Source organism: Dama dama, chromosome 15 (genome assembly GCF_033118175.1).
Source record: "Dama dama isolate Ldn47 chromosome 15, ASM3311817v1, whole genome shotgun sequence".
NCBI lineage: Eukaryota > Metazoa > Chordata > Mammalia > Artiodactyla > Cervidae > Dama > Dama dama.
Genome location: NC_083695.1, coordinates 54045372 through 54069814, shown reverse-complemented (window position 1 = coordinate 54069814; position 24443 = coordinate 54045372). Strand labels below are relative to the sequence as shown.

The 24443-nt window shown below is 35.1% G+C and overlaps 1 protein-coding gene across 2 annotated transcripts in view; it reads left to right on the top strand.

The window, feature by feature from the left end:
• PRKG1 (protein kinase cGMP-dependent 1) overlaps positions 1-24443 on the top strand; it is a 1349869-nt gene that overhangs the window by 1212438 nt on the left and 112988 nt on the right. For both annotated transcript variants that reach the window (XM_061162077.1, XM_061162076.1), the window contains exon 9: positions 16152-16226. In XM_061162077.1, coding sequence (XP_061018060.1) covers positions 16152-16226 — 75 coding nt within the window. The remainder of the gene's footprint in view (positions 1-16151; positions 16227-24443) is intronic.

The following is a 24443-nucleotide window of genomic DNA, read 5'->3' as shown; positions in this document are numbered from 1 at the left end:
GATCCTAATTATAGTCTTAACAGTAAATTTTATTTCTTGGGAGAGCTTAGAGAAAAGGGTAATTAGCATATTATATAAGAACTAGGGTCTAGTAAAGATCAGTCTACCTGGGATCATATCGCAGATTTACCCTCTTTCTAGCTCTGTGGTCTCAGTCAAGTTGCACAATCTCTGTAAGCCTCATCGTTTCTTGTTCTAACCTGGAGACACTGACACTGTCTGGAGATATTTTTCATTGTCACCATTGGGTTTTCTGAGGATATCTAGTGGATAAAGGTGAGGATAATTGCTAAATATTCTACAATGCACAGTATAGACTCTATAATAAAGAATCATCTGATCCAAAATGTCAGTAGCACTGAGTTTGAGAAAACCTGCTATAAAACTTCTATAAAGTGGGAGTCATTATATTTACCTCATAAAGTTGTTGTGAGATTTCACTGAGGTGCTACCAGTAATAAAAACAAGACTGAACATGTTGTAAATAATAAATATTTAAGAAAAATAAGTCAATCAATTGAGTGAGAAAAGAGGGCAAAAGACCTAACTTGGGTAACTGCTTACCTTTAAGGGATAGGAGAGGAAAAAATATGTGTGACAGATGCTGAAAAGTAGTCTAGAGGAGGGAAAGGAGGAAAATTCAGGGAAAGAATAGAGTAGTTCAGAGCACTGACACAAGTTTCTGCTTCATGGCTACAAAACAGAGAAGTCCAGCAGGAGAGCAGGGCCATGACTCTCTGGTAGATCACTGAGAATGGGAGCTGGAAAGAGCCCACCAAGATTAACAGGAGATAAGTGATAACTTTGAGGGGAAATTGTAATAAGAGTAAAAGAAAAAATAGGAACAGACTGCTAGGTTGCAGTAGGTTGAGAATTAAATGAAAAATGAGAATGCGAGATAGGAAATGAAGTTTATTCAAATTGACTATTTAGTCATAAGGATTGTTTTGTGTTTTAGGATTGGAGAGACCATCCTATTTATTGACTGAAAGGAAGGAAATGCCTAAGGGAGACAATGGAACAATAAGAGCTGTTGTAATTGACAGAGCAAGAGTGGAGAGTAATGATCGAGTTTGTGATCAGGAATAATGAAAACAGGATTTGCTGTAGAAAGAAGTTGGGGCACTTTCTCTGGGAGAGAAATACAATGATAAAGTCATTATGCTTTAGCCCCAGGGTAAGAAATAGAAGCACAAATTTAGTTTTTATGAACTTCTCGCAAATTACAAAAATAATTTTCTTAAATAGCCCAGCTACACAAGAAGATGTATCTTCTAAATTGCTGTTAATATTTCTTCAGAAAACTTTCTGTTACAATATTCTGTTATGAACTGAGTATTTTATAAATATATTGTGTTGAAGCCCTAGTCCCTGAGTATGACTATATTTGAAGATAGGACCTTTACAAGGTAATCAAAGGTAAATGAAGTCAGAGCGGTGGGGCCCTAATCTAAGAGGTGTTAGTCTCTCAGTCATGTCTGACCCTTTATGAGTCCATGTACTGTAGCCTGCCAGGCTTCTCTGTCCATAGAATTCTCTAGGCAAGAATACTTGAGTGGGAAGCCATTCTCTTCCCCGGGGAAATCTTCCCAACACAGCGATCAAACCTGGGTCTCCTGCAATGTAGGCAGATTCTTTGCTGTCTGATCCACCAGGGAAGACCCTAATCTAAGATGACTGGTGTTTTATAATTAGAAGAAACATCAGGAGGGTATGCACGCAGAGGAAAGGCCGCGTGAAGACACAGGAAGAAGGGGCTGTAAGTTGGGAAGAAAGGCTTCACCTGAAACCCGCCTTGCTGGCAACTTGATGTTGGACACCTAGCCTCCAGAACTGTGAGAAAATAGATTTTCATTGTTAAACCATACAGTCTGTAGCATTTTGTTAGCACATCACTAGCAGTCTAACATATTTTCTAATTGGAACTTCTATACATATAATGCAATAGAAGAAGGAAGATGATCTGTTAAAATAAAGTTGTATGTGAGAGAAAGTAGATAATTGATATCAAATTCTAGCACCAGCTATTAACTAACTGGCTTCAGCTCTCCATGTTGGGAGATTAAAAAAATTATGTGAATGATGAGTGATATTGTGTTAGAGTCCAGTTGCCTCTATTCAAACCTCATACTGATACTTACTAGTCATATAACCTTCAGTTGCTTTTATCTATAAAACAGGATAAACTAACATGAAATAGCTTGTACAATTTCTAACACATGCTAGTTGTTATTTTCATTTTTACTTGATATTTTTGTTATTTCAAGATTTTCTGATCACTAATTTGTGACATCAAAGGATACATTTATCTCAGCTTCTAATGATTTTTTGCAAGAAATAAAAAGAGCAGAATAGATCTAAAATAAAACATTCAGACAGACTGATTTTTGAAAAAAAAAATGTTATGCTAGAAGCTAATGTTGTTTTTGTTTCAGTTTCAAGGTATAAATAAGTATACTAAAAAGATATTTTCAGAATAAATTTATTGTGCCATCCTAGCATTTTATTTTCAGTTTAATTAAAAAAAAAAAAAAGCAGTTAATTTCATAGTATTTTATGTTCCCATGCAGTTTTTCTTACCAGAGTTTTCTAGAGGTAGTCTTTAAATAGTTACAAAAATGTAGATTGTTATGTCTAATATCTGATACAGTTGGTACCTCTACATTAACTAAAATATTGATATTACCATCTAGGTATTTTTATTGTTTTTTATAAAATGGCCTATTTATTTTCAAACAACTTTGATTAAAACATATAAACTTATAAATTTTAAATAATGTCTAAGTAAATAAGCTTGAAAAATATTAAATGGACAAAATATCCACTGTTGTGTAGATTCTGCTTTGAAATTAGAAGAATCTGGAGAAAATGAAATGAATTTGGCATGCCAGGGCAGTCTATCCTTGGAAATATTATTTCTCCCTATAACCCAAAAGGCTAAACTACCACATGAGATTTGATTTTAATCTCTTCTGCTTTTAATTGAAAGTGAAAGTTGTGCTACATTTTAGAATTTGTTCTTTCACTTTTACTGGGCTTAAATCAAACATTTCACAGCAATTGGGATTCATGAATAGAGACACCATTATAAGCTAAAATAATTAGCTTAAGTCAATGTCTTATGTATAATTCAATGATAAATCACTCAGTGTTTCAAACCACTTTCACCCTCATTTATAACAATACATGTCTTCAATAGGACCCAACATTTAGATGATTAGTTCATTTTAACTAAACCTTTGTCCTGAAAATTCGTCATTCATATAGGTGAATTCTCAAGAGGCACACACTTTCAACTCATAAACCGTGAACTTTATATAAGACTTTGCTTCAGAAAACTTAGGTTTTCTTGTCTTCTCCTGGTCACACAATAAATGAGTGAATGAATAGACCCACCATTTCAAATTTCTTTTATATTAATATACTAGAGAGTTATTGATGAGTAAGATACACTAGGTTCCTGATCTCATGAAACTAATTGTATTGTGGGAAAAACAACAGATATTTAAACAAGGTAGGTGTTTTTTTTTTTTTTTTAATTTTTAATTGGAGGAAGATTGCTTTGCAATGTGTTGGTTTCTGCTATACAACAACGGGAGTCAGCCATAAGTATGTGTGTGTGTGTATATATATCCCCTTCCTCTTGAGGTACCTATGGAGAACAGCATGAAGATTCCTTTACAAAAACTAGGAATACAACTACAGTATGACCCATCAATCCCACTACTGGGCATATACCCCGAGAAAACCAGAATTCAAAAGGACACACGTACCCTAATGTTCACTGCAGCACTTAAAGTAGCTTTTAACAAGTGATAAATGCTGATATGAAAATAAAGGAGGTTAAAGTGACAGAGAGTAACAGAATTAGGGTTTATGGTAAAGGCTACTGTGCTATCTTTTGGTAGGGAAGATACGTCTGAAGAGGACACAGTGCAGCTGAGACATTAACAGCTTTAAGAAAAAGCCATGCAGAGATCTAGAGAAAGAATATTCCAGGCAGAGGGCAAAGGCTGAGTCAGATGCAAGCTTGATGTACTCTAAAGTCAGACGGAGTATAGTAGGAGAGAAATCAGTCAGAGAGCTTATAGAGGACTGACATGATCTGACTGACTCTTTAAAAAAATAACCCTGCCTACTGTGTAAGGACAAGAGTGGTAGTACAAATGTGTGTGTACGTGTGTTTGTATAAATACATATGGGCTTCCCCTGTGGCTTGGCAGTAAAGAATCTGCCTGCAGTGCAGGAGCCACAAAAGACACAGGTTCAATCCCTGGGTCAGGAAGATCCCTTGGAGGAGGGCATGGCAACCCACTCCAGTATGCTTGCCTGGAGAATCCTATGGACAGAGGAGCCAACACTACTGAACAGACTTAGCATGCACACACACATATTAATATATTATAAAAGGAAATTCTATTCCTATGGAAATAATTCCTAAGAGAGAGAATGGTGTCTGGGACCAAAGAGGCATAGAAAAACAGGATTTGTTTCAGATTATTGAAGGTAATATGCCAAACCCAACACCTCATATTTGCTAAGAACTCTACCATACATGAGTGGTTGTTGTTCAGACATCACTAAGTCTTGTCTAACTCTTTGTGATCCCATGGACTGCAGCACACCAGACCTCGCTGTCCATCACCAACTCCCGGAGTTTACTCAAACTCATGTCCATTGAGTCAGTGATGCCATCCAACCATCTCATCTTCTGTTGCCCCTTCTCCTCCTGCCCTCAATCTTTCTCAGCATCAAGGTCTTTTCCAGTGAGTCAGCTCTTCACATCAGGTGGTCAAAGTACTGGAGCTTCAGGCTCAGCATCAGTCCCCTCAATGAATATTTAGAGTTGATTTCTTTTAGGATTGACTGGTTCTCAAGCACCTGTAAATTCATTTTGGGTGTTTCTTATTCTCTTTGTATAATCCACAGTAGCTTGAATTGTTCTTCATGGGTTGTAGGCATTGCCTAAGTTTGTATGTGTGTCTGCATGGGTGGGTGGATGAATGGAGGGGTGGATAGTTGAAAAAAAATGTTGTTTAGTTTTATTGTATTTGTGGCTCATGTTCCCTCTGAAGAAACGTATTCATATGTTACTTGCTAGCATAAACCACCAACAATTACACCTTCTAGTTAAACAAAAATAACATGACAAACACAAGAGACTTTACCTGAAGCCACAAAGTGAATTATTAGCTTTTTTCAATAAAAGAAGTAAAATAATGAAAGATGCTTCTAAAATCTTAGTAACAGGTATACCAGTTGGAGGACTAAATTTATATTTTCTTTTAATAAACATGTTTTAAAGGATTTATCCAAGTTACAAAAATCTAATGGGCTATAATCATATACACCTGTTAAATTAATAGAGCACAAATAACTTTTGACAAACATTTTACTTAGCACTATTGAAGCATTTGCAATAGTTTCTGATTTAAGATTTTACATTTGATGTATTTTGTTTTAATCTTTAACCGTTAAGAATAGATCACCACCTTATTTTAGAATGTAATCAAGAAAAAAATGTTCTAAAGAAGTTTTGAGATTTTTTCCTATCTTATTTTGAATTTGAAAAATTCTATTTTAAATATTTTTATACACGATTTCTAAACAACATAGTCTAATTGGTGTTAGGAGATCATGAAGACTAAATTAACTACTATATATTATTGAGTGCATACATGATATATGAATATAAAGAGTGCTTTATAAACCATAAAGTGAAATAAAAATGCTATTGATTTTTAGCAGCATGATAGTGCTGATCTCTGATGTTTGAACTGCCTTTCTAATAATATCATAGCCTGTTACTCTCTCGATGAAGTCTCCTCATATCACAACAGAGGAACAAAATTATACACTTTTTAGACATACCACTGAGTAATCAGCTCCCTTCACAAGGATGTTTTGGCTTGATAATGAAAGCATCCTAATAGATGAAATTATTACCCACTGAGTTACTGTCACTACAATATTCTACAACAGACAAACTTCCTAGAATGAGAAACCCAACCCTGTTAATTGATATTTCTTTTTAAAATTAATTTATTTACTTTAATTAGAGGCTAATTACTTTACAATATTGTGGTGGGTTTTGCCATACACTGATGTGAATCAGCCATGGGTGCACATGTGTCCCCCATCCTGAACCCCCCCTCCCACCTTCCCTCCCTCCCCATCCCATCCCTCTGGGTCATCCCAGTGCACCAGCTTTGAATGCCCTGTTTCATGCATTGACCTTGGACTGGTCATCTATTTCACATATGGTAATATAGATATTTCAGTGCTATTCTCTTAAATCATCCCACCCTCCCCTTCTCCCACAGAGTCCAAAATTCTGTTCTTTATATCTGTGTCTCTTTTGCTGTTTTGCGTATAGGGTTGCTGTTACCATCTTTCTAAATTCCATATATATATATGTTAATGTACTGTATTGGTGTTTTTCTTTCTGACTTACTTCACTCTGTATAATAGGCTCCAGTTTCATCCACCTCATTAGAATTGATTCAAATGCATTCTTTTTAATAGCTGAGTAATATTCCATTGTGTATATGTACCACAACTTTATTATCCATTCATCTGCTGATGGACATCTAGATTGCTTCCATGTCCTAGCTATTATAAACAGTGCTGTGATGAACATCGGGATACACATGTCTCTTTCAATTCTGGTTTCCTCAGTGTGTTTGCTCAGCAGTGGGATTGGTGGGTTGTATGGCAGTTCTATTTCCAGTTTTTTAAGGAATCACCACATTGTTCTCCATAGTAGCTGTACCAGTTTGCATTCCCACCAACAGTGTAAGAGTATTCCCTTTTCTCCACACCCTCTCCAGCATTTATTGTTTGTAGACTTTTTGAGAGCAGCCATTCTGATCAGCATGAGATGGTACCTGTGGTTTTGATTTGCATTTCTCTGATAATGAGTGATGTTGAGCATCTTTTCATGTGTTTATTACCCATCTGTGTGTCTCCTTTAGGAGACATGTCTGTTTAGTTCTTTGGCCCATTTTTTGATTGGGTCATTTATTTTTCTGGTATTGAGCTGTATGAGCTGCTTATATATTTTTGAGATTAATTCTTTGTCAGTTATTTCATTTGCTATTATTTTCTCCCATTCTGAAGGCTGTCTTTTCACCTTGCTTATTGTTTTCTTCGTTGTGCAAAAGCTTTTGAGTTTAAATAGGTCCCATTTGTTTATTTTTGCTTTGATTTCCATTACTCTGGGAGGTGGGTCATAGAGGATCCTGCTGTGATTTATGTCAGAGAGTGTTTTGTGGTTTCCTCTAGGAGTTTTATAGTTTTCGGTCTTACATTTAGATCTTTAATCCATTTTGAGTTTATTTACTGTATGGTGTTAGAAAGTGTTCTAGTTTTATTCTTTTACAAGTGGTTGACCAGTTTTCCCAGCACCACTTGTTAAAGAGATTGTCTTTCCTCCATTGTATATTTTTGCCTCCTTTGTCAAAGATAAGATGTCCATAGGTGCATGGATTTATCATTGGGCTTTCTATTTTTTTCCATTGATCTATATTTCTGTCTTTGTGCCAGTACCATACTATCTTGATGACTGTAGCTTGTAGTATAGTATGAAGTCAGGCAGGTTGATTCCTCCAGTTTCAGTCTTCTTTCTCAAGATTGCTTTGGCTATTCGAGGTTTTTTGTATTTCCATACAAATTGTGAAATTATTTGTTCCAATTCTGTAAAAAATACCATTGGTGGCTTGATAGGGATTGCACTGAATCTGTAGATTGCTTTGGGTAGTATACTCATTTTCACTTTATTGATTCTCTCAATCCATGAACATGGTATATTTCTCCATCTATTTGTGTCATTTTTTATTTCTTTCATCGGTGTTTTATCATTTTCTATATATAGGTCTTTTGTTTCTTTAGGTAGATTTATTCCTAAGTATTTTATTCTTTTTGTCGCAGTGGTCAATGGAATTGTTTCCTTAATTTCTCCTTCTGTTTTCTCATTGTTAGTGTATAGGAATGCAAGGGATTTCTGTGTATTAATTTTATATCCTGCACCTTTACTATATTCATTGATTAGTTCTAGTAATTTTCTGGTGGTGTCTCTAGGGCTTTCTATGTAGAGGATCATGTTATCTGGAAACTGAGAGTTTTACTTCTTTTCCAACCTGGATTCCTTTTATTTCTTTTTCTTCTCTGATTGCTGTGGCTAAAACTTCCAAAACTATGCTGAATAGCAGTGGTGAGAATGGGCACCCTTGTCTTGTTCCTGACTTTAGGGGAAATGCTTTCAATTTTTCGCCATTGAGGATAATGCTTGCTAAGGGTTTATCATATATGGCTTTTATTATGTTGAGATATGTTCCTTCTATGCCTGGTTTCTGGAGAGTTTTTATCATAAATGGCTGTTGAATTTTGTCAAAGGCTTTCTCTGCATCTACTGAGATAATCATATGGTTTTTACCTTTCCATTTGTTAAGGTGGTGTATCACATTGAATGATTTGTGAATATTGAAGAATCCTTGCATCCCTGGGATAAAGCCCACTTGGTCATGATGTATGATCTTTTTAATATGTTGTTGGATTCTGTTTGCTAGAATTTGTCAAGTATTTTTGCATCTATGTTCATCAGTGATATTGGCCTGTAGTTTTCTTTTTTTTGTGGCATCTTTTTCTGGTTTTGGTATCAGGGTGATGGTGGCCTCATAGAATGAGTTTGGGAGTTTACCTTCCTCTGCAGTTTTCTGGAAGAGGTTCAGTAGGATAGGTGTTAGCTCTTATCTAAATTTTTGGCAGAATTCAGTTGTGAAGCCATCTGGTCCTGGACTTTCGTTTATTGGAAGATTTTTTTTATTAAAGTTTTGATTTCTGTGCTAGTGATGGGTCTGTTAAGATTTTGTATTTCTTCCTGGTTCAGTTTAACATGATAACCCAAAACCAAAAGTGGGATTCAGTGAAAGCAGTGCTAAGGGGAAGGTTCATAGCAATACAAGCTTACCTCAAGAAACAAGAGAAAAATCAAATAAAGAACCTAACTTTACACTAAAGCAACTAGAAAAAGAAGAAATGAAGAACCCAGGGTTAGTAGAAGGAAAGAAATAATAAAAATTAGAGTATAAATAAATGAAAAAGAAACAAAGGAGACTATATCAAAAATCAACAAAGCTAAAAGCTGGTTCTTTGAGAAGATAAATAAAATAGACAAACCATTAACCAGACTTGTCAAGAAAAAAAGGGAGAAGAGTCAAATCAACAAAATTAGAAATGAAAATGGAGAGATCACAACAGATAACACCGAAATACAAAGGATCATAAGAGACTACTATCACCAACTATATGCCAATAAAATGGATAACTTGGAAGAAATGAATGAATTCTTAGAAAAGTATGACTGATATTTCTTAAAGAAAAATCCTATAAATATCATTCTTGATGTGAAAGAATCATCATTCCCCCCCCCCCCCCGGCCTTTTTCTTTTCTTTCTTCCCTTTCTCCCTGCTTTCTTTAATCCATTTTTCTCTCCTTCCTTCATTCCTTTTTACTTCCTCTTTCTTTTCCACGCCTTCCTTGCAAGTATGTTTAAAATACAACATTAAGCATAAGGGGGATTTTCCATCTGTTCTTTCTGCCTCAATACACTAAACTAATCACATGTTATCCACTTCCTTCAAAAAGTTTGGTTAAGATTTGTTAAAGTTTGATTTTAATCCTAAGAAAAGTAGCAGAAAGGTGTTTCATACTTAGTGTGTATACAATAAGATTTGCAATTAGTTCAGACTTGCACCAGGAATGATAAATTCTGTAATGCCATCAATTATATTTATCAAGATGTCCTAAATTATTCATTGATCAGTGCAGAGATACAGAGACAGTTATTTGGAGCTTATTAATATTGCTCAAAAATGCTACATTTTCTTAAACTTCTAGTTAGCTATACTGGTTAACTTATTGTTTTAGGAGGCTTAGAATATTAGCAGAATGTATTTGTCTCATGTTTCAAAAAATATTATTTGGCCAGGATTGCTTCCTAATTAAAGATTATTTATAAGCAGCATATGGTTCCAATTGTAAAGTCAAGATTATAGTTCTACATATTTTTATTTTGAAAAGAAATTCCATATGTTTAATCTCTAATTGAGAGTATAAATGTAAATGTTTTTATAGATAGTTGCCATGACTACTCCTTCATCTCTATTTGTATGTCTTTGGGTGTCGGTGCTTCTGTGTATAGATGGATACATAGATATTCTATTATGTGTATACATGTAATGGTCTATTATTTTGTGAAAATATTGCTTATGGAATGTTAAAGAATAAACACATTTGCTTATGTTATAATAGGTTTAAAGTCAAAATAATAAAACATATTTAATCATAGCTATTTTATGCTTGCATCTCTATAAACAATGATAAAGCTATGCAGAAAAAAAATAAAAAGAATTATCAATACATAAAGCATAAAGATGTCCCTATTAGTTATTTGTAGTAAGAGAACTATTAGTGATATTTTAATTTCTTCTCTCATTTAAAAAACTTTTCCATAATAAAAAAATCACTTACACATTAAATAAAAAGTGTTTTCCTCAGTTAGAGGGAATTTACTTCAAAAATAATTTTCTGTCCTATCAATATAGGGACCTTTTGTAAGTACATGTCATTTCCCTTCACTTTGTTTTATCTAGTAGCAAAAAAAAAATCATAAATATTGGATTATTAGCACCATAGAAAATTTGTGTTTTAAACCAAGGGCTAACTGTATAGTGCTTCCCCATTTTGGCTGTAAAGAATATAATCAGTCTGATTTCGGTGTTGACCATCTGGTGATGTCCATGTATAGACTTCCTTGTGTTGTTGGAAGAGGATGTTTGCTATGACCAATGTGTTCTCATGGTAAAACTGTATTAGCCTTTGTCCTGCTTCATTCTGTACTCCAAAGCCAAATTTACCTGTTACTCCAGATGTTTCTTGACTTCCTGCTTTTCCATTCCAGTCCCCTATAATGAAAAGGACATCTTTTTTGGGTGTTAGTTCTAGAAGGTCTTATCCATCTTCATTGAACCATTCAACTTCAGCTTCTTCATCATTACTGGTCGAGGCATAGATTTGGATTACCATGATATTGAATGGTTTGCCTTGGAAATGCACAGAGATCATTCTGTCATTTTTGAAATTACATCCAAGTACTGCATTTTGGACTTTCTTGTTGACTATGATGGCTACTCCATTTCTTCTAAGGGATTCCTGCCCACAGTAGTGGATATAATGGTCATCTGAATTAAATTCACCCATTCTAGTCCATCTTAGTTTGCTGATTCCTAGAATGTCAACATTCACTCTTGCCATCTCCTGTTTGACCACTTCCAATTTGCCTTGAATCATGGACCTGATATTCCAGGTTCCTATGCAATACTGCTCTTTACAGCATTGGACCTTGCTTCTATCACCAGTCACATCCACAACTGTGTGTTGTTTTTGCTTTGGCTCCATCTGTTCATTCTTTCTGGATTTATTTCTCCATTGATCTCCAGTAGCATATTTGACATCTACCAGCTGGGGAGTTCATCTTTCAGTGTCCTATCTTTCTGCCTTTTCATATTGTTCATGGGGTTTTTCAAGGCAAGAATACTGAAGTGGTTTGCCATTCCCTTCTCCAGTGGACCACGTTTTGTCAGAACTCTCCACCATGACCTGTCCATCTTGGGTGGCCCTACATGGCATGGTTCATAGTTTCATTGAGTTTAGACAAGGTTGTGATTCAGGTGATCAGATTGGTTAGTTTTCTGTGATTGTGGTTTTCAGTCTGTCTGCCCTCTGATGGAGAAGGATAAGAGGCTTATAGAAGCTTCCTGATGAGAGACACTGACTGAGGGGGAAACTGGGTCTTGTTCTGATGGGCGGGACCATGCTCAGTAAATCTTTAATCCAACTTTCTATTGATGGGTGGAGCTGTGTTCCCTCCCTGCTATTTACCTGGGGCCAAACTACACTGGAAGTAATCAAGATAATGGGAACAAAAGATCCCATGCATGTACTGCTACACTCACTGCCACCAACCCTGCATCAGGTCACCACCCACCCATGCCTCTGCTGAAGACTCCTGGACACTCCTGGGCAAGTCTGGGTCAATCTCTAGTGGGGTCATTGCTCCGGGAACTGACTGTGGACCATATTATGGACTCCTTATTCCCAGATTCAGACTTAAATTGAATAAAGTAGGGAAAACCAATAGACCAATCAAGTATGACCTAAATCAAATCCCTTATGATTATACAGTGCAAGTGAGAAATAGATTCAAGGGATTAGATCTGATAGACAGAATGCCTGATGAACTATGGACGGAGGTTCATGACACTGTACAGGAGATAGGAATCAAGACCATCCCCAAGAAAAAGAAATGCAAAAAAACAAAATGGACAGTCTGAGGAGGCCTTAAAGAAAGCTGTGAAAAGAAGAGAAGTGAAGGCAAAGGAGAAAAAGAAAGATTTATCCATTTGAATGCAGAGTTCCAAAGAATAACAAGGAGAGGTAAGAAATCCTTGCTCAGTGATCAGTGCAAAGAAATAGAGGAAAACAATAGAATGGGAAAGATTAGAGATCTCTTCAAGAAAATTAGAGATACCAAGGGAACATTTCATGCAAAGATGGGCACAATAAAGGAGAGATATGGTATGGACCTGACAGAAGCAGAAGATATTAAGAGGTGGCAAGAATACACAGAACTGTACAAAAAAGATCTTCATGACCCAGATAATCATGATGGTGTGATCACTCACCTAGAGCCAGACATCCTGGAATGTGAAGTCAAGTGGGCCTTAGAAAGCATCACTATGAACAAAGCTAGTGGAGGTGATGGAATTCCAGTTGAGCTATTTCAAATCCTGAAAGATGATGCTGTGAAAGTGCTGCACTCAATATGCCAGCAAATTTGGAAAACTCAACATTGGCCACAGGACTGGAAAAGGTCAGTTTTCACTCCAATCCCTAAGAAAGGCAATGCCAAACAATGCTCAATGTACTACACAATTGCATGCATCTGACACACTTGTAAAGTAATGCTCAAAATTCTCCAAGCCAGGCTTGGAGAACAGCATGTGAACCATGAACTTCCAGATGTTCAAGCTGGATTTCAAAAAGGCAGAGGGACCAGAGATCAAATTGCCAACATCTGTTGGATTATTGAAAAAGCAAGAAAGTTCCAGAAAAACATCTACTTCTGCTTTATTGACTATGCCAAAGCCTTTTACTGTGTGGATCACAAAAAAAACTGTGGAAAATTCTGAAAGAGATGGGAATACCAGACCACCTGACCTGCCCCCTGAGAAACCTGTATGCAGGTCAGGAAGCAACAGTTAGAACTGAACATAGAACAACAGACTGGTTCCAAATTGGGAAAGGAGTACATCAAGTGTATATATTGTCACTGTGCTTATTTAACTTATATGCAGAATACATCATGAGAAACGCTGGGCTGAAGGAAGCACAAGCTGGAATTAAGATTGCTGGGAGGAATATCAATAACCTCAGATATGCAGAAGACACCACCCTTATGGCAGAAAGTGAAGAAGAACTAAAGAGTCTCTTGATGAAAGTGAAAGAGGAGAGTGAAAAAGTTGGCTTAAAACTTAACATTATGAAAACTAAGATCATGGCATCTGGTACCATCACTTCATGGCAAATAGGGAAACAATGGAAACAGTGACAGACTTTATTTTGGGGGACTCTAAAATCACTGCAGCTGGTGGTTGCAGCCATGAAATTAAAAGACATTTGCTCCTTGGAAGAAAAGTTATGACCAACTTAGCATATTAAAAAGCTGTCATTACTTTGCCAACAAAGTTCCTTCTAGTCAAAGCTATCATTTTTCTAATAGTCATGTATGGATGTGACAGTTGGATGTAAAGAAATCTGAGACTGAGGAATTGATGCTTTTGAAACTGTCATGTTGGAGAAGCCTCTTGAGAGTCTCTTGGACAGCAAGGAGATCCAACCAGTCCATCCTAAAGGAAATCAGTCCTGAATATTCATTGAAAGGGCTGATGCTGAATCGAAACTTCAATACTTGCCACCTGTTGCAAAGAACTGACTCATTGGAAAAGACCCTGATGCTGGGAAAGACTGATGGTGGTAGGAAAAGGGGACAACAGAGGATGAGATGGTTGGATGGCATCACCAACTTGATGGACATGAGTTTGAATAAACTCTGGGAGTTGATGATGGACAGGGAGGCCTGGTGTTCTATAGTCCATGGGGTTGCAAAGAGCCTGAGAGTACTGAGAGACTGAACTGAACTGAAGGAGAAAGTCAGGAATTTTTTTAGCTATTTGAATTTTCAAATTGCTATGCATTTTAAATGTTTAAGAAAAAAATGTGTTAATAGATCCAGTATTTTTGAAAAGCTAGGTTTTAGTAGTTCTTGCTCTTTGTTTTTACCACTTAATTCTCTTTTTTCCTGTTTGCCTTTTCACAGTATTTAGATTTGGTTGTATTTAAAATATTTAAGCATTATAAAGGAAAGGATTGGGTATCAGAGAAAATGGATTATAATTCTAAATTTCTAAAAAAAAATTCTAAATTTCTCTCATTTTGGATAAATAACTTAACCTCTCTGTGTTTAAATTTCACATTATTTGTGAAAACAGGAAATCAACCAGATGTTATCATTTTTTTCATAATAAAAGATATGTATTTACTTTACAATGTAAGCCCATATCACTTTAAGGAGTTTCTCAAAGAAGGATTTCTCTAATAATAGCTAAAATATTCAATAAGAAAATGGGCAGTTTTACCACATAAAGAACGCTGGCCAAAATCATATTTGAGCTATTCTCAACCATGGAGATTACATTTATCATTTATTTTATCATTAATTATATTTTTGAAACCTTTATATGAACTATTGCCTATTGCGCGTTCATTCACATTCATTCATTTGACCCTCATTAATAAATTCATTTTACCTTTTTGTTCATGGGGTTCTCAAGGCAAGAATACTGAAGTGGTTTGCCATTCCCTTGCTTTTGAACTGTGGTGCTGGAGAAGACTCTTGAGAGTCTCTTGAACTGCAAGGAGATCCAACCAGTCCATCCTAAAGGAGATCAGTCCTGGGTGTTCATTGGAAGAACTGATGTTGAAGCTGAAACTCCAATACTTTGGCCACCTGATGCGAAGAGCTGACTCATTGAAAAAGACCCTGATGCTGGGAAAGATTGAGGGCAGGAGGAGAAGCTGACGACAGGGGATGAGATGGTTGGATGGCATCACTGACTCAATGGACATGAGTCTGGGTAAACTCTGGGAGTTGGTGATGGACAGGGAGGCCTGGCATGCTGCAGTCCATGGTGTCGCAAAGAGTTGGACACGACTGAGCAACTGAACTGAACTGAATGTGCTCCTTATAGAAAACTTGATACTCTATAGAATACAATTCTTGATTCTTTGCCTTTTTGTCTAGTCATTGTCTTTTGGTTCCTTTTTGTATTAAAAATACTTAGTATAGAGACTTCCCTGGTGGACTAGTGGGTAAGACTTCACCTTTCTATGCAGGGTCCCTGGTGGGGGAGCTAAGACCCACATGCCTTGCAGCTAAAAAACCGAAAGATAAAATAGAAGCAGTATTGTAAGAAATTCAACAAAGACTCTAAAAATGGTCCACATCAAAGGAAAAAAAAAAGAAAGAAAAGACATACTTGGTGTATGTAGCCCAGCATTCTAGTTACCCAGTTCCACAGATGAGATCATTACCCAAGGGCCTGATGTAATAGCTACTCTTTCCCCTTCCAGTCAGCCCCCAAGCATAGTGTCAAATTTCTCTTTATAGGTTATTTTTTTAGGTGTATGTAAAAATGACAAAGCAACATTTAAGTTTAAATTAGCAAACATCCTACATGTTTCATGCATGTTTTGTTTTATAATACTCACTACAAGCAAAGCCATTTGCATGTATTAACATTATAGAGGTTTAAAATTAAAATGTAAAATTTCACAGCACTTTAAAAGACGTTTCCTGCTCTCAGTTTATATCATTATCTGATACGTTTCTTAATAATGTGCTCATATTAAATGTTTGAATTCAGTTTTATTTAGATCTTTCAGATTGTTTCAGTGTATCATTGACTATGCTGTCATTGTTACCACTTTGCTGAGGATTTATCCTAATCACTGCTTTTTTCCTCTCCGACAGCTCTTTCAAACATTTGATTGGAGGATTAGATGATGTTTCTAATAAAGCATATGAAGATGCAGAAGCTAAAGCAAAGTAAGTGAAAATCTGATGGGCCCTAATTTTGATGTTTAAAACATGATTTTGAATAGACGTAAGGTCAAATATTGGACTCAAAGCTCAACACTCTGTTAGAAAGAAAGTAACTAATTATGAGTGAAAATAAGCAAGATGTTCAAGATAATTACTATGTAGTATGCTTACTTAGTATGTCTCCCCTTAAATATGAAACCTTAATTTGGTGAGGAAGATCATCTGGACAAGGGAAAATGATTAGTTTAAAATCCAGTATAAACAATTGAATATAAATGCATTCTTTCTTTCACTGAAAACACTTTCTGAATGAATTGCGGTTGAGTTCACCAGTTTGTGAAATTGTATGAAAAATAATAAGGCTGGAAATATTTCCTCATGTGAGTACACTGTTGCTTTACACTGAACTTTGTCAGTAAAAACTAATCAGTTGATCTAAGAAAGAAGTGGAAAATTTTGTTAGAGTCAAACTTGACTTATAACCTGGAAGAACATCTCAGAAAGCTCTGAGAACTGTTCCTGCCCACCAGAAGTCAAAGTACCCTAAATGTAAGTTAGTTTTTTTTTTGACAGACGGCTGTACATCAAATGACATTTTTGACATAATCCAGATGTAAGTGTCATATGACCACTTAAAAATTCAAGTAGGAAAGTTATCTTTAAGGAGTTGTTTTACTGTTGCCAGGAGAATGTTGCTCTTTCTGGTTGAGCAGGTATTTCTGCCAGTGGGGTAGGTTTGATCAATACATGATACAAATACACAAGACACATGCGGGGAGAGAGGAGGCCAAAGGGCAGAGAAAACTTTTTGTTTGAATTTTTCTTGTCTTGCCATAAAATATGAATTTTATTTCACAACTTGTGTTGCTAAGTTATGATTTATTTGAGGTAGTATATAAAGTTATGAAATAGTACATATGCCATTGTATTTTTATATAACAGAGTACATTTTTATCTACTAGAATAATTTGCTTTAAAACAAAGCTTTACTTTTTTTTTTTTTAAACAAAAATGTGAAGTAATTTGAGATTAACTATTTTCTGCAAAAATTTTAGGTTACTTTTTAAAAAAGTATAATCTATATAATCCTGTTCTTTCTCCCAAGAAGGTAACCTGGGTAAAAACAATTTTGTATTTGATATCATATAGGATACAGGAAGGTTTGAATCAACTCATATCAGTGACTAGATGGTGCAGGAGAAGAATCTGATTGGTTGGTCTTGTAGTAACCTAAAAAAGGATAAAACAATTTCTTCTGCCTTGAGAATCTATGAAGATTAAAAATTTGGACTAGAACTAAATAAATAATTATTGTTAATTCATTTTGACAGATAAAATTCCATTATTTTCAAAGCTATATACATATATTCACATTTTGTTCTCTATATAATTTTTGTTTCCTCTGCTCTTTGGAGGGACATAGACTTACATCCTGTAGTCACATACCATCAGTGCCTCTGCTAAGATTTCCTGAGGAAACTACACTAAGCCAGTGTTAACAACAAACAAGCTCCACATAGTCATCAGTATTTCCTATACTGTGACTGATTGATATGAATTTTCTGGTTTTCTACTTTAGGTTAAAATACATATGAATGCTAAACTTAGACTTTAGTTTCTGGTATTTGCATTAATCATCCTGAGATGGCAGAGGAGAGTATTTAATGTGCCTTATCGGTTTTAAAACTATAAAACTTTGTTATTATTAGACTTTATTCCTAAAGGAACATTTTCTTGCTATATGAATGCTCATATTTATAATTTATGTCAGCAAAGTTTTTCTTGAGTTTCTATCTTTAAATAAGGTTACTATGGATCATTTTATATATATTTATATTTGTGTATATATACTCACACACTTCATTTTATATACATGTTATGTGTACAATTAGTGGTAGTATTTAAAGTTTATCTAAAATCATACTTGAGCAGCTATCTAAATAATTGTAGAGTTACTGGAAAATGTTGAAGGTCTTTTTAACTGAAATATATCTTTGATCTACTTCTGTTTCTCTGTTACATTTTAGACAGATTTTTTAATGAATGTTTTTCCTATTTATTTTACCCAAAGTCAAGGTCAGTCACTGGCTTAAAACTGATCAGTGGTGGGAAAGCAATTATGAATTAGTTATATCCTTCTCAGTGTACTGCTGGCCTTACAAAGGTTAAATTGTGTATATGTCTCATTAATTCTGGGTATTTATGGGTTCACCTGCACATGCTTTAACTAAAGGTAGGCAGGAAAGCAAATCTATTGAGATTCAGGTTCAGACAATTAGAAGATAGGTGTAGCAACAGGTCTTCCCGCTGGAAGAGAATCCATCAATACAAAAAAGATGACTCTGAATGAGGACTAGAAGCCTCAGGTTCTGCTCCTGGCTCTGTTATTGCCAACCAAGTAATTCTGGTCCTGTCTTAACATCTGTCTCTCAATCTCATTATATTACCTATATAATGTTATTTAGTGACTTAATTAATGGCAATATGTAAAAATACTTGGTAAATTATAAAGGGCTGTACAAGTAGATGGTATTATTTATAGAAGCAATCACTGGAAACTTACCCTAATGTATTTGCTAGATGGTTTGATTTTCAGACAGTTTATTGCAGATCTATTATATAGAACAAATTATATCTGAGACAGTACTCTTTAGTCTTATGTCAGCAAACTTGTCTCAATTTAGTAGCATGTTGTAAAATTAAACCTAGCCTGGAAAATATCTGTAAGTATCATTTTAATAAAATAGAAACATTTAGTTGAAAGAAAGTTCAATTATTATTAAAGAACCAAAAAGGGCAATAAAATGATGACATACATTTAAATGCTGTTCTTTGAAGTATAAATTTAATGGATTATAAATCAATCATTATATTTATATTTGCATATAAGTCAACTAGGATAAATTAGTTTGAATTTTTCTATTCAAATAATACTAAATCCAAATGAAAGCATAAGCCACATACCTTAACATTGATTATTATTTAGAAAAAGGGAATAGCTTGATGAAAAATGAAAGTCTAAGACCATTGATCTAAATTCTAGAGAGATAAATAATGTTCATTTTATTCTTTGAAATAACTATAATTACTGGAGGAGGTGTTGTAATGCTTTTTACACTGTTAGCATTTGATAGCTTTCTAATAAATCATCAACATCTGAAGATTTCTGAAGTCAAAAGCATCTTTTTAATTAGGTGTACTATCGCTCACAGTAGGAAAACTGTTAAATTATTCCCCAGGGAGAATTTTTCAGTTGAACTAACATGTTTAAACATCTATTTGTGATGGCGCTGTTTTCTCTTCCCATTGGATTTGTTTCCCTTCAGTGCATTCTGCCTTCGCTTTGTATTTAAGGAACTTACGAGGTTTGCCAGCACTGCAGGGGATATGAACAGGCTCTAATTGATCTAAATTCCCTGGGTAGTTTTGTTAATGCCTCTAGGTTTCCATATAGATCACAAATTCTGTACCATTTAAAACCGAGGTGACGATTTGGCTGCCCAGTGTAAGCTTTATTCTTTCAAGGTCCTCTTGACTGTGCAAAATCCACTAAAGATAAGATTAGTATTTTATAAAACCCAATTAAAATGATCATGTTATTTATTCATGTGAAATTATTATTGGCATTGTCTCATTGACTAGGCCTATTTGGGTAAAAAGAAAAAAGGTAAGACTGATGGTAAAGATGGATTCAGTTGAGACATTTAGAAACTCAGTTGTAGAAACTTAGCTGTTAGCACAGTCCGGATTCAGTGGCAGAAAGCAGACCATATCTTTCAGAGATACCATACCAAGTGTTCAGTTTGGATGGCTGGTCCAGAAAGTTTGACTTGAAAGAAGTATCCCAGGGAAATGTTTCTCAAAGCTCTTCTCCAAAATAAATAAATAAAACTATTCTACTGCAGAATATGTGCCTTGTCTCATGAGATATATTTCCTAGAAAGAAAATTATCCATGACAGAAGCTTTAGCTTTATGGCATGTTTAAGCTTATCTTAATTGCTGTTAATTATCCACTAAGAGCTTCTCCTTTTTAAGATATGAAGTTATAATCACAAAGACATTAGATGAGACAACCTCAGATTGAAGGTAAAGCTCATTAAACCTTATTTAGAGCAGAAAGTAGCATGTATGATGAAAGGTATTTTCATTAGAGGAAAGGAATTTTCATTACACTATTTTCCTTAGAGACTATGTTTTTATTCATTTAATAAACATTTAGAAATATGCTTATGATGATTGTACTTTACAGTGTGCATACCAAATAGAAAACATATTTTCTAAAAGTAAGGATCTGGCACTGTAGTGGGAAGACTGATGTGTAATTCAATAATTATTTTCAATATTTACTTCTAAGTTATGATACTTCATGTGATAAAGCCCTGTTTGGGTAGAGAGACTGATCTCCATATTTATACCCTTTCTTATGAAAAAATAACCATGCAGAAAATCAAATAGAAAAAAAGCAGATATTCTATTTCATTTTAAGTATTTCTGATATATGAATATAGACTACTTCTTAAGTGAAATATTTTCAAGTTAGACTATCATTTCTTACTGTTGTATTTGTACTCAGTAGTTATAGGCAAAATATCTCTTTTTCTGAAGGAAATGCCTATATATATTAAGCAATTAAGTTGAAATATATGTAATTGTAATAATCATAAGAATTTTTGGTGTAAAAACTGCTCTTCAATGAGGGATTTATGTATATCACAGCTATATTCCCTGATTAGGGTTATACAGAGCAGAAAAACAAAATAGCAAATTAAAGTCAGTGTTTTATTTATAATGATATCTATTTTTAATTAAAGTATTTTATATTTTCACTCTAAAGGAAATAGCATAGTGATATAGATTAAAAAGTAAAAATCACATTCTAAACAAATCAAGTACAACTTCTATTAACTATCTTTGTGTTTAACATTATACTTATGGTCATGTACAACTTTATCTTCTGCTTTTTCAATTTAACACCTATATTATAAGCATTTATAATATGATTATATATAGTTCTTAAACATAATTTTTGTGGTGACCTGATAACACAGTGAATGGATCCTAGTATTATAGACTGATTCAATTTGTACCCTTGTTAATTCAATTTATTGTGCTTTGGAAAATACGATCCCAATCACTGCTTTAAAAAAAAGAAAAAAAGGCACCAAATAACAAAAAATACTCTCAAACTGGTCCCATCTAGCAGTACGTTCCAAATTATTATATGTCATGACACTCATAGAAAATGAGTATAGCATCTTATGCCAGTTGACTCACCAGCTCTAGCTCTATCCTGATGCTCTGAAGGGATTCATATCCAAGCCCTTCAGTTGAGAAGCTCTGATAGTTATGTGAGTATAGATTCATGAGTGCATTTATTTATGATCACAGTTGATGACTATTGGTATTGTTTTTCATATGGAGGAACTTTTTCTTATGGAGGAACTGTTTCTTAGGACAAAATCTCTATAAATCTTTGACTGTGGTTATGTTTATTAATCTGCATTGCTTGATAGATAGGTATGTAGGTAAGCAGATGTTCAGTAGCTAAGTCATGTCCAACTCTTTGTGACTCCATGGACTGTAGCATGCCAGGCTTCCCTGTCCTTCACTATCTCCCAGGAGTTTGCTCAAACTCATGTTGGTGATGCTATCTAACCATCTCATCCTCTGCCACCACCTTCTCCTTTTGCCTTCAGTCTTTCCCAACATCAGGATCTTTTCCAATGAGTTGGTAGATGCGTAGATATATAGATAGGTTGATTGATTTAAAAACATTCTATAATTATCCAGCAGGCCATTATGTAACAGCATTATTTGTGTTCATTCCATTTGTCATATGCGTTCACTTTTTTAACAAATATTTTCTATGTGCCTACAAAAGGTTACATATAAAGCAATGAATAAAATAGCCATGCTTCTTGCCATCATGGTACCTATGGTCCAGTGGAGGAGAGAGAGACACATTAATTATTCTGGGAAAATTTCTCTGAGAAAGTGACATTTTAACTAAATTTGAGCTGGATTTTGAAGAATTAGCTGGTACTGGCTAGGAAAGAATTAGCTGGCTTTAGTTGGGCAAGGAAGTGTAGATAGTATTCTAGACAGACAAACAGCATGTACAAAGTTCCCAAGTTAGGAGACGACATTACATATTCAAGGAACTAAACCAATATGTCTGGGACTTAGAATATGCAAGCTGGAGATGGGATTTAAGGATTTAAAGAAAGCACTTCAGGCTTGTAGGTGAGCAAATGTGATGAGCTGGTTTATAATTATGCACTCTGGCCTTATAATTGCACACTCTTTCCTCTGGTTGGAGGAGTGAAAATGTGAAAGCAAGAACAGTCAGAATATTTTCCAGATAAAAGCTGAGGGCAGATAGGATAGAATAACAGCAGTGTGAATAGAGAAAAGCATTTGAGAGCTAGTTAGGTGGCAAAGCCAATAAGTTTTCTTAAGGAAATAGATATTGGTGATGAAGGGCACAAAGGCCAAGGATGATGCAAGAGTGTTCAGTCTGGAAATCAGAGGGAGGCAATGGCATCCACTCAGATAAAGAATGGTGGCCACATTTGGAGAGTGGGATCGTCATAACTTCATTTTTACTCAGGTTACATATGAGGTGATTTTGAGACATGGTTAGGCAGGCTTGGAGCTCAGAGAAAAGGTTGGTATTCATTTGAAAATAATGAGAATTTAGATGGTAGAGATGTGGATGAAAGAGTATGGCACTGAGGATTGATTCTTGAGGAACTTTAGCAGTTAAAAAGCAGAAAAAGAGGAAAGATTTCACACACACACACACACACACACACACATTGTGTAATCCATGTCCAAAGACTAGTTTGAAAGGAGAGAGGTAGAAGGAAAACCAATTGGCATCACAGAAGACAGAGATGGAGAGGGTTTCAAGAATGGAGGAGTAGACAATGATACAGTTGTTGTTTAAGTTCTAGTGTGTTAACTAACAAATAACTATTGAATTTATCAAACCACTAATTCATTTTCTTCTTGGGATGGATTGGTAGGGATCGAGTCCCCTAAATGGACTGAAAATGAATCTGATTTGAAGAAGTAAGAATCAATAAGCTTATATAGAATTATAAAGAATTTCAAGTAAAATAGGTAATGATGTGTAGTGATTATTATGGATCATCAGTGTTAAATCCAGCAAAGGAGGAGAGAGTATTAGACTGAGGGAGGGACTTCCCTGGTGGTCCACTGGTTACGACTCAGGGCTGTCAATGCAGGGGGCCTGGATTCCATCCCTGATCAGCGAACTGAGATCCATCATGCCACCTGGCATTTAAAAAAAAAAAAGACTGAGGGAGTTCAATACTAGGCAAGAGGGTCTCAGGTCGTCTTAAGTTTCCTAGATAGAAGTAGAACTTCAAAAGGAAAGTCAGACTATCACCCTGGGTAAGGTTTGTACTACTTTGTGAAGTGATTTTTTTTTTTTAAATTTTGGAAATTAATTTTATTGGAGTATAGCTGATTTATAATGTTGTGTTAGGTTTCTGCTGTACAGTAAAGTGAATCAGTTATATATATACCCACTCTTTTATAGATTGTTTTCCCATATAGGTCATTACAGAGTATTGATGAGCATTCTCTGGGCTGTACAGTAAGTTCTTATTCATTATCTTTTTTATATATACTAGTGTGTATATGTCAATCCCAATCTCCCAGTTTATCCCCCCTCTTGGTAACTGTAAGTTTGTCTTCTGCACCTGTGATTCTATTTCTTTTTTGTAAATAGGTTCATTTGTTCCATTTTTTTTAAAGAGTCCACATATAAGCAATATCATATGATATATCTTTGTCTGACTTACTTCATCAGTGTGGCGATCTCTCAGTCCATCCATGTTGCTGCAAATGGCATTATTTCATTCTTTTTATGATTGAGTAATAGTCCATTGTACATATGTACCACATCTTCTTTATCCATCCTTCCAGGACCTGAAAGCAACCTAAATGTGCACTGAAGTGGACACATTTAGTTTTTCACTTTTCCATCTCACATTATGTAGTATTTCTTTAGTTTTAAATATCATCCTCACTCTAAAGAAATATAAAAATTAAAGATTCTCCTAAGAAGAATTAAACATTTTTCCTAACACCCTAGCATAAATTTGCACCTAAGTCCCTTCTCCTCCAGAGATAACATGAACATAGAGAGGAAAGAGAGGCACCATGTACCTCAGTGCAAAATGTTCAG